This window comes from Uloborus diversus, unplaced genomic scaffold (assembly GCF_026930045.1).
Source record: "Uloborus diversus isolate 005 unplaced genomic scaffold, Udiv.v.3.1 scaffold_65, whole genome shotgun sequence".
Taxonomy (NCBI): domain Eukaryota; kingdom Metazoa; phylum Arthropoda; class Arachnida; order Araneae; family Uloboridae; genus Uloborus; species Uloborus diversus.
This window is the reverse complement of record NW_026558846.1, coordinates 364709-376353: the sequence shown is the minus strand read 5'-3', so window position 1 is coordinate 376353 and position 11645 is coordinate 364709. Positions and strand designations below refer to the sequence as shown.

The following is an 11645-nucleotide window of genomic DNA, read 5'->3' as shown; positions in this document are numbered from 1 at the left end:
AAGAAAAGGTGGAGAAGATAGCTTTGTCGTGTTCCAATTAATAATCTCTGCGTAAACTTCTGCTTCGAAATTTAGAGATGGAATGACAAAGTTTCTAATGCTTTTGCGTTTAGAAACAGATTCTCTGGCTTTCAAGACGTTTTTAAACGCTAGTTCTCTTATGCCTCCTTTCATCAAACACCATTGCCATTAATAAGTTTTCGAGATGCGCAAAGAAAGAGTTTCTTTCAATGACAGGGTAAAAAACTTGTTTTAGATTGTCAGGTAAGTATTGACAGGTTTGAATTGTTCTGTAAACATGAATGGCACCGTCTGTGAAATTTTTGCGGTTCTTTATTTCGCTAATGGGGCGTATTAGATGCATATACTGTACTAAGCGGCATAAACAAATATGAGTATCGCGGGATTAAAGGGCCATGTGGACAATTTACAGGCAGGCTCTAGTACTAAAATATCATATTTGTTTTATAAACAAACGTTCTTCCATTAGTATTTCATACCGAACTTATGAGGAGCGTTAAATTAAAAAAAAAGAAAAAAAGCTGAAAAAGGGCTTAAAGTTTACATTTTTTCAAACATGTAGGTTCGTTGCGCGATCGGAAGATATTGTTTTTTTTCAAAAAGATTTTTTTTTTTTCGCTTTGAAGTCTTCACTAAACGTAACTTCTCCGCTCTGTTGCCTGAAAAAGTACATTGATCCAAAAATGTTAAAAATTCGGAAAAATCCTGAAATTCTCAACTTTTTCGATTTTTTATTCTTGGTTCTGGATCAGAAGGTATTATTCGGTTTCAAGTTTTTTTTTTTTTTTTTTCTGAAGGTTTCACCAATCGTAACTTTTCCGTCTTAGAGCCTTAAAAAGAAAACAAAATTTTTGAAAAATCACTAAGAAAACACGAAATTTTCCATTTTTTCAAATATTCAGGCTCGTTGCGGGATCGGAAGATATTATCCGATTTTAAAAATCTTTGTTTTGTTTTGTAAGTCTTCACCAATCGCAACTTTTCCGCACTATTACGATTCGAAAATAAAAACTTTGTTTTTTTCGTTCCACCCTAATGTTCATTACAAGAAACTATTTACAGGTTACGTTACTACAATAATTTTAGATGAAAGACTATGGAATAAACGCCCAAATTTAGCTAGATTACGACAAATTAAACACAAAAATAATTACTATTTACAGAATTTGTAACAATATATAATAACAATCTTAAATGTGGCAGATTGGGACACTGTCCCAAGCTGCTCCATAAATGTACAGTGTAGAAAAAGCTCATTTCAAAAGTATTACAATAATAAAATAACAGAAATTATGAGATCTAGAAAAGAAAATAGGAAGTTCCCTGCTGTTGATGCGTCTGTTGTTGAAACTGCAGCAGAGAATGTTATTAGTAACGAGATTTCAATTATTTAAGATGACAATTATTAGGATTATTGCTTGTGTCCCAAGGTGCCCCACCTAGTGGGGTAGGTTGAGATGGTGTAACGACTTTTTAATGAAAATTTAATTTGATGAAATAATGGAGTAAAATTAATTTTTATTGAAGCAAAATTTCTAAATTGCACGTTTAGCTAAGTTTGGTGCAAATTGGTTTGAAAGTAAAATTTCTAAAAATCTTTACCTAAAAAGTGTCCCAAGGTGCCCCACCTTCCCCTATAGTTAGATTTAGAGCAACACATTCTAAAAATGCAAAATTAATTTATAAAAAAAATCAACTGATTTAAATCAACGTTCCCTGATTTAAAGCAGGTCCTTCGGTATGCCAAGGGGCAATTCCATAACAGTCACAATGTTTTAGAGGAATATGTTTTTCTCAAGGCATTTTACAAATTAGCTTTATGAAGGATAAAAATTTTATTTGTTTTGAAAACTGAAAGCATTTTGCTTTTTTTCCATTAGAATAAAATAGTTTTCTATTTTTAGATTGAAGTTCAATCAAGGGAATGCATGTAAGCATAAAGTTAAGTAGTGCAGTTTTGTGAATCCAAACTTAAAGCTTAAAATGCAAATGAACGTCCAAGACAAATCAGTCTTGCGAACATTGGGAAAAGACATTTAATTACATTTCACATCTGAAAGTACATTTGAGGACTCATACTAAACAGAAACCATTCTTATGAAGTTTGAAAAATGTCATTTTCTGATCGTGGGAGTCTAAGGAAGCATTTGAGGACACATACTAAAGAAAAGCGATTTTCTTGTGAATTATGTAAAATGTCATTTTCTCAGAGTGGAAATTTGAAAGTCCATTTGAGGACACACACTAAAGAAAAACCATATTCTTGTGAAATTTGTAAAGAGTCATTTTCTCGGTGTGGAAGTTTGATGAAGCATTTGAGGACACACACAAAAGAAAAACCATATTCATGTGAAATTTGTAAAGAGTCATTTTCTCAGAGTGGAAATTTGACGAAGCATTTGAGGACACACACAAAAGAAAAACCATATTCTTGTGAAATTTGTAAAGAGTCATTTTCGGAGAGTGGAAGTTTGATGAAGCATTTGAGGACACACACAAAAGAAAAACCATATTCATGTGAAATTTGTAAAAAGTCATTTTCGGAGAGTGGAAGTTTGATGAAGCATTTGAGGACACACACAAAAGAAAAACCATATTCATGTGAAATTTGTAAAGAGTCATTTTCTCGGTGTGGAAGTTTGATGAAGCATTTGAGGACACACACAAAAGAAAAACCATATTCATGTGAAATTTGTAAAGAGTCATTTTCTCAGAGTGGAAATTTGACGAAGCATTTGAGGACACACACAAAAGAAAAACCATATTCTTGTGAAATTTGTAAAAAGTCATTTTCTTATCGTGGAAGTTTAAGGGTGCATTTGAGGACTCATACTGAAGAAAAGCCATATTCTTGTGAAAATTGTAAAAAGTCATTTTCTCGCAGTGGAAGTTTGAAAGAGCATTTGAGGACACATACAAAAGAAAAACCATATTCATGTGAAATTTGTAAAGAGTCATTTTCTCAGAGTGGAAATTTGATGAAGCATTTGAGGACACACACAAAAGAAAAACCATATTCTTGTGAAATTTGTCAAGAGTCATTTTCGGAGAGTGAAAATTTAAAAAGGCATTTGAGGACACATACTAAAGAAAAACCATATTCATGTGAAATTTGTAAAAAGTCATTTTCTCAGAGTGGACATTTAAAAATCCATTTGAGGACACATACAAAAGATAAACCATACCCTTGAGAAATTTGTAAAAAGTCATTTTCTCAGAGTGGAAGTTTGATGAAGCATTTGAGGACACATACAAAAGAAAAACCATATTCTTGTGAAATTTGTCAAGAGTCATTTTCGTAGAGTGAAAGTTTAAAAAGGCATTTGAGGACACATACAAAAGAAAAACCATATTCATGTGAAATTTGTGGAAAGTCATTTTCTCAGAGTGGACATTTAAAAATCCATTTAAAGGGTCATTCAAGAGAAAAACCGCATTTTTGAGAAATTTAAAAAGGCATTTCCTCAGAATAGAAGAGCTTTCTGATGATGCACTCAAAAGAAAATCGGTATTCGTGTGATGTTTGGATACTTCACATTTGAAATACCATTTGAGGACACATGCTAAACAAAAAACATATTCTTATAATTACTGTACAAATAATTTAAATTCCAGTTAATATTTAAAAATACCTTGGAAACTCATTGACAAAAAAAAAAAAAAAATTAGTTTAGGACATTTGTGAATGCTCACTAAAGAACCACATTTGTGTTTTTCTTTTCTTTTTAAATACTTTATGAGAGCACATGTTGAAAAGGCATTTCAGAATAAGCACCAATGCAATAGCAGAGTGTTGTGAGTTTTTTTTTTACTGAAATCTGCTTTTGAGAATGCTTTCTTCAAAGAAGCCATTACTGTTGTGATAAAAGTAGCATTACTGTAAATTTAACTATGAAAGTCTGTCTGTGGATATATCATTAAGAAAGATTTTGTTCCAACTGATGATTGTTACACATTATTTACTTAGTATGCATATAAAATGGCAAATGATATCGGAGGAGATCCCGTCGGCCTTAAAGACCCTTTGCCTGTTTTCCCGAATTAAGTTCCGGCAAGGCGAAAGAGCCAATTTGGGAATTCCAGATCGGAGGCCCGGCCATTGTATAGTTTGTGTTTCCATTTCGTGAAGTCCAAACTCGGTTCGTTCTAGGGACAACATGTGACTAACCATTTTCTTTGCCGAGATTACCCTTCCATCAACCACCAGTGGGTTTAACAGTTGGAACTTCTACTTTAACGGGAGAAAAATAATATTTTGAACTACTTTTGATGACAGTTTGATTCACACCATCATGGAAGAGTCGAATAGATACGCGCCATAACGAATTGAAAGAACATTTTAATTCAAAAATTGCATAAAAACTTGATGCCTACAAAGAGGTAGCGAGTTCAAATGAAAGAATTTCTTTCCCACACTCCATGTTTTGATCAGGACAGAGCAGTCTTGAAACACCATTCTTGGACAATTTTCTGACCTGTGACAGACTAATGTTGATGATAAAACAAATATTAAAAACTGATTTTTTTTTGACATGCTATTCTCAAATCTATTTTACAGGCATGCAAATAAATAAATTTGCACAAAAGCTTTCGGCAACACTGTTGGTTCATTAGAGCATGATCTCCTTTCTGTGATGCCTGCATGGAGGAAAAGGAAGGTTTGCAATCGATGTAAAAAATACTAAAAATGACAAGTGGTGCAAAGTTGCTCCAACAATTAAGGAGTTTACTTTCAAAACAGATTATATCCACTTTTTTTAAAAAACCTTTTTTTTTTGAGCAATCACGATTGCTTATTGTTGTCACTTGACTGTTTTTGGTGTTCCTATGATTTTATCTTCCCACCAGCACCCTCCGCAGCAACACTGTCGACCGGCTCATCACGATGCTGCACCTCTAGCGAAAACCGTCTCCAGGTTTCGTCAATATCCTACACACACACGCATACACACACACACACACATACCCACACATACTCATGCCTGCACACAGACAGAAACACAGGCCTGCCGAGCGGTTTGAAGGCGAGGGTGTTTCGTATTTCATTGGAGACTAATGATGTAAGCACATAGATGTTTTATCACTGGACGGAGTTACAGCAACACACAAGTACACGGAAGCGCGAAAAACAGAACAACAGTATAGCCACGCACTCAGATATCCTGAGCATACATCAACACAGAGCGGGGCGCCGTCTAGCGGCCAAAGCTCCCGCGACATCCCCCGACGAAGTTCGGAAAAAGGGATTTAAAGATCTAAACGTTCTGGTGGTTTGACAACCCTACCAGAACGAGTTTGTTTATGGGTAATAGTCTTTGGTGTAGGACAGTCCTGAATTGGGGGAGTCTCTGGAAACAGTTTCTAGCGCCTCTGGCGCAGCCTCGGGAACATTGATTGTTTCCTCGGTCTCTTCTGGTTCGGGCATCGGAATTAGGTGTTGGCGATTTTGACGAATTTCACCACTGGGAGTCAGGACGTTGTAGGACCTTGGTGTCTTTGCCGGAGAAGCAATGATTCCCGCTGTTTTGGAGTCTGGAATCCAAACTTTCTCACCTGTGCTTAGAGGACGCAATTCATAAGCAGCATGTTTTCGATCAAAGGCCGCTTTTTCTTTTTCTTTACGAGAAATCTCTTTTTGTAAATGTTCTTTCCCGTTTGGCCATTTTGGACGTAATTGTTTAGGGTGAACTGGAAGTCGAGTTCGGAGAGATCGTCCCATACATAGTTGAGCAGGGCTATATCCCGTTGGCCCCGATGTGTTACGATAGGTTAGTAGAGCAATGTTGAAATCTGAAGACTTTTCCAATAAGTTTTTCATCGTCTGTACCATTCGCTCTGCTTCGCCGTTTGCCTGCGGATAGCGGGGACTACTTGTTTCATGCTTAAAGCCGTAGTCAGCAGCAAATGATTTAAATTCTGATGATGAATACTGTGGACCGTTGTCGCTAATCACTAGGTCAGGTATGCCATGTCTGGCGAATATGGGTTTGATACTGTCTATGGTTGCTGAAGAAGTCAAGCATGCTAATTCACAAACTTCTGGGTATCTTGAGTAATAGTCTGTGACTAATAGAAAGTGTTTACCTCTAACTTCAAAAAGATCTGTAGATACCTTCTCCCAAGGTCGAGTTGGAGGAGTAGATGGAATTAAAGGTTCTTTATTTTGAATTCTTGTTTTGACACAGATCGGACAGCAAGTTACCATTTCTTTTATTTTTTGAGAGATACCTGACCACCATACTGACTTCTTAGCTCTGGATCTACATTTGTTTATGCCTAAGTGTCCGTCATGGATTCGGCGTAATATATCTTTCTGTAATTTTTTTGGAATTACCAGCCTAGGACCTTTTAGTAGTAGTCCGTCAGAAAAAGTCAGTTCGTCTTTACTCTTCCAGTATGGACCCGCTTCAAATGGCATGTTGCCGTGTTCTGGCCACCCTTCTTGGCAAAACTTGATAACCAGAGATAAAGAGCTATCCTTCAGAAGTTCTTCTTTTATTTCTTGTAATTTCTCAGAAGAAGCAGGGATGGTTTTTACGATATAATTAACATAGGCTTGTACTTCCCTGTCCGACAGCTCATCGTGATTCGTTTTATGTGTTTCAGGCGATCTTGATAATGTATCGGCAGTTGCAATTAAGTCACCTGGAACGTAAATTATGTTGTAATCAAAACGCATCAATCTGATACTGAAACGTTGAATACGCGGTGGTAGGTCTTCGATGTTCATCTTGCCTAAAAGAGGGACTAGAGGCTTATGATCAGTCTCTAGCGTGAACTGAAGTCCTAGCAAGTATTGTTGAAATCGTTCTGCTGCCCAGGTCGCAGCCCAAGCTTCCTTTTCGATTTGCGAATAACGCTTTTCTGTGTCACTTAAAGATCTTGAAGCGTACGAAACTGCTCTTAACTCGTCATTGGGTTGTTTTTGGAGCAAGACACAGCCTAAACCAAAGGATGAAGCATCAGCCGATAAAGTAGTTTCATATTCTGGATGATATTTTGCTAAGCAGACTGGCGAAATAATTAATTTTTTTATTTCTTCCATTGCTTCTGATTGAGGAGTATCCCATTGAAATTCCACATTTTTATTTAAGAGTGACCTTAAAGGTTCTGTTAATGATGATAAATGAGGGATGAATCTAGCAACGTGATTTACCATTCCTAGAATTCTTCGAACACCGGATATATCACTTGGAGCACTAAGATTCTTTATTGCACTAACTTTCGCAGGATCGGGTCGAATACCATCTTTATCGATGACGTGCCCAAGAAATTTTACACTAGTGCATGAAAATACACATTTAGATAGATTGAGAGTGACTCCAGATTTGGATAATTTTATTAAAATTTTTCCAGCCTTTCGTCATGTTCTTTTTGATTTCTGCCAAAAACTAGCGTATCGTCGGTTTGATTGACCACTCCTGGTAGCCGTTCTAAAATTCATTGCATGCGGTGTTGAAAATGTTCGGGAGCCGATGTAATACCGAATGGAAGACGTGTGAAACAGAATCTTCCGAATGGTGTTACGAATGTAGTAAGATCTTGGCATTCTTCTGCCAGGGGAATTTGAAAAAACCCAGAGTTCGCGTCAGGTTTGGAAAATATTTTAGCTTCTCCGAGTAGTCCTAATGACTCTTCCACAGTTGGCTTTATGGTTTTTTCATGGGCTGCGTATTTATTGAGTTTAGTGAAATCGACGCGGATTCTAACTTCTCCGATTGGTTTGATAACTGGAACTAGAGCTGCACACCATTTCGTCGGACGAGTTATTCTACGAATTACCCCCATTTTCTCGAGCCTATCGAGTTCGAGTTTCACTTGTTTTCTTAAAGGCAATTGTACTCTGCGAGCAACATTAACACTAGAGGGAGTAGCATCTGAATCTAAAACTATATGATAAGTTTCCTTCATTTTACCCAGTCTGCTGAACAATTCAGGAAATTTTGATTTATAAGGTTCCTTTTCGTTGCAAGACTTTCCTACTGAACTGGCTATCTTGATAATGCCTAAAGCTTCTATAGCAGGCCAACCCAACAAGGGCTCAGAAACTGAATCAACTGCAAAAAGTGTCATCATCAAAAACAGAACAAATTGTGTCAATTTTTTTTTTTTTTTACTATTGAATATATTTATTCTATGTGAACATTCAAGTATAAATATAAAGGTAACTAATTTATGCAGCTGAGTTTAATTAGTTGTGTAGAAATTAAATCCTTCATTAAAAATTTCAATTTTTATGCAACAGTTTTTTTTTTCATTAACCAAATTTTTCGACGTTTATGCAAATGTGCAAAAGAAAGTGTTCAAAATTGCAATTGCAATTCGAAAGTGCAATAATTCACTTAAATGCAATAAAATACAAATTTTTTTAGTTACGGAAAGTAGTATATTAAAAATATCAGCTAACAAAAGAATAGCACAAGTTTTATAATGTAAGTGTTTAATCATCTTAATTTCTTGTACTTTAATCTATGATTTAAAAAATAATTTTCGTTAAAACATCGTGCAAAACCTATTTGCAAAAATCATTTAAAAAAATTAAGCTTTTTTTTTTTTTTTTGCATTTAAATATTGTACATTTAATAACATTCTTTTGAGTTATGAATGAAACTGAAATTAGTTGTCTCGGTAGTGTAGTGAATTTCCATTCACAATTCTTCCAGTTGTTACATAAGGAAGTTTTTATGTTTTAGTTATTGGCAATTTTTTTAAGTAAAATGTTTTTTAAATGAACATTTTGTAGAAAAATATAGTATCAAATACTCATTAAACCTCATTAATATCTATATTTATGCATTATGAATATTGCAGTAAATACAAATTGATTAGATTACACCCCTTGAGCTTCAACATAGTTTCGGACAGTTTTGGACTTTAAAAACCACCTGTCCTGTCTTAAACCAGTTTTGGACAGTCCGAAACCCAACCCTGATTTCGATGGATGCTGTAGTACTGGAGCCATCCTGAACAGATGACAACGGCGTCCAACATAAAGTCCAGCTCTTGATGAGACAGCAACCCTTAGAATATAATGCAGCTGGAATGCAGGCTATGGTAAAACTATGGGATGGGGACCTCACTTAATAAAATGTGGAAAAATAAAAAGATTCCAAGTGGAAGATTATTGTTTTGTTATCTATTCCGACTTTTTTAATATTTACACTCATAAAATTGTGCTGTTACTCAACAAAATTAAGAGTAATTATGATTGTATCTAGCAATTTTATTAAGATTTGTTTTTCTAATGTTAATTACAGTCAAATATTTTAAGATGTTTTCATTTTTGTGTGCAGGTGCTTCTTCGTGCCCAGTTCAGCTCTTTAAACTGGACATCACATCATAGACGTGGGGAGAATCAGTGTTGATGCAAGTGATTTTCATACGTTGAAAGGTTTTCGGCATTGGTATGTTGCCTGAACATACTTTTGAAACAGGACATTCATCATTGCACTTCATTATACTGTAAAAAAATAATTTTTTGAAATTTTGATTTCAAGAGTATATGTTGGACAGTTCCTGTGTATAAACACACCTTACGAAAGGTCCCTGAAAGTGCAGAATACAAAACGCTGCCTGTGTATAAACACCTTAAAAAAGGTCCCTTAAAGTGCATACTACAAAACGCTGCCTGTGTATAAACACCTTAAAAAAGGTCCCTTGAAGTGCAGAATACAAAACGCTTACTTATGTGTTTAAATGAAAATTTGCCACTAAGGGAATAAATTTAGAGTCATCAGAAAACAAGTTCCTTTGAAGAATGATGTTTTCATTAGATTGTTGATAAAAATCTGTGACCATAATGATTATTCTCTAGTGCTCAACAAAAGGAATGTAACACATGTTTTCTTAGTGGAGACATCTGCTGTACTGATGTAAAATTTGGTGGTTTGTAAGCTGGACTGAAAAAATTAAGAAGCATATAGATTTTATGAAACAAAATGGTACATTATTGAACAAGCCTTAGAATCTGCCTTTGTGCTACTGCTTAATGTAAAAAATAATCTTCGAATTTTTTCGACATGTCAGTTCCTATGAAAACAAAATCAAATTTGCATGAAACATTGTGTATTGAAGACAAATTATATTCTTGTGAGTATTGCAAGAAAACATTTTCAGTAAATTCAAGTTTGAAAACGCATTTGAGGATACACACTAATGAAAAACCATATTCTTGTGATCAGTGTAGTAAGACATTTTCTCACAGCTCAAGTTTGAAAACCCATTTGAGGATGCACACTAATGAAAAACCATATTCTTGTATGTATTGTAAGAGGACTTTTTGTCAGGTCTCAAACATGAAAAAACATTTGAGAATACACACAAATGAAAAACCATATTCTTGTGAGTTTTGTAAAAAGACATTTTCTCAAGTCTCAGTTATGAAAACACATTTGAGGATACACACTAATGAAAGACCATATTCTTGTGATGAGTGTAGTAAGACATTTTCTCACAGCTCAAGTTTCAAAACTCATTTGAGGATACACACTAATGAAAAACCATATTCTTGTGAGTACTGTAAAAAGACATTTTCTCAAGTCTCGCATATGAAATCACATTTGAGGATACACACTAATGAAAAACCATATTCTTGTGATCAGTGTAAAAAGGCATTTTCTCACGCAATGCATTTGAAAACGCATTTGAGGATACACACTAATGAAAAACCATATTCTTGTGATTATTGTAAAAAGGCATTTTCCGATAGTTCTACTTTGAAAACACATTTGAGGATGCACACTAATGAAAAACCATATTCTTGTGAGTATTGTAAGAAGACTTTTCGTCAGCTCTCAAACATAAAAAAACATTTGAGGATACACACTAATGAAAAACCATATTCTTGTGAGTTTTGTAAAAAGACATTTTCCCAAGTCTCAGTTATGAAAACACATTTGAGGATACACACTAATGAAAAACCATATTCTTGTGATCAGTGTAGTAAGACATTTTCTCACAGCTCAAGTTTGAAAACCCATTTGAGGATACACACTAATGAAAAACCATATTGTTGTGAGTTTTGTAGAAAGACATTTTCTCAAGTCTCGCATATGAAATCACATTTGAGGATACACACTAATGAAAAACCATATTCTTGTGATCAGTGTAATAAGACATTTTCTCACGCAATGCATTTGAAAACACATTTGAGGATACACACTAATGAAAAACCATATTCTTGTGATTATTGTAAAAAGGCATTTTCTAATAGTTCAAGTTTAAAAACACATTTGAGGATTCACACTAATGAGAAACCATATTCTTGTAAGTATTGTAGTAAGACATTTGTTCAGTGTTTCAGTTTAAAAACACATTTGAGGATTCACACTAATGAGAAACCATATTCTTGTGAGTACTGTAGTAAGACATTTTCTCAGAGTTCAAGTTTAAAAAGACATTTGAGGATTCACACTAATGAGAAACCATATTCTTGTGAGTACTGTAGTAAGACATTTTCTCAGAGTTCAAGTGTAAAAAGACATTTAAGGATTCACACTAATGTGAAACCATATTCTTGTGAGTATTGTAGTAAGACATTTTCTCAGAGTTCAAGTTTAAAATCACATTTGAGGATACATAATGAAGAAAAACCGTAGGGTTGTGATTAGCGCTGGGTGATGTTG

General features: G+C 34.8%; 1 protein-coding gene across 1 annotated transcript; it reads left to right on the top strand.

Annotated features, from left to right (window-relative positions):
- Positions 1-2916: 2916 nt before the first annotated feature.
- Positions 2917-11078, top strand: LOC129233713 (zinc finger protein 233-like; the record flags this gene model as incomplete). Its single annotated transcript, XM_054867689.1, has 2 exons — positions 2917-3187; positions 10988-11078. Coding segments are annotated over exons 1-2 (279 nt in total), but the record flags the coding sequence as incomplete, so codon positions are not given.
- Between the last annotated feature and the right edge of the window lie 567 nt (positions 11079-11645).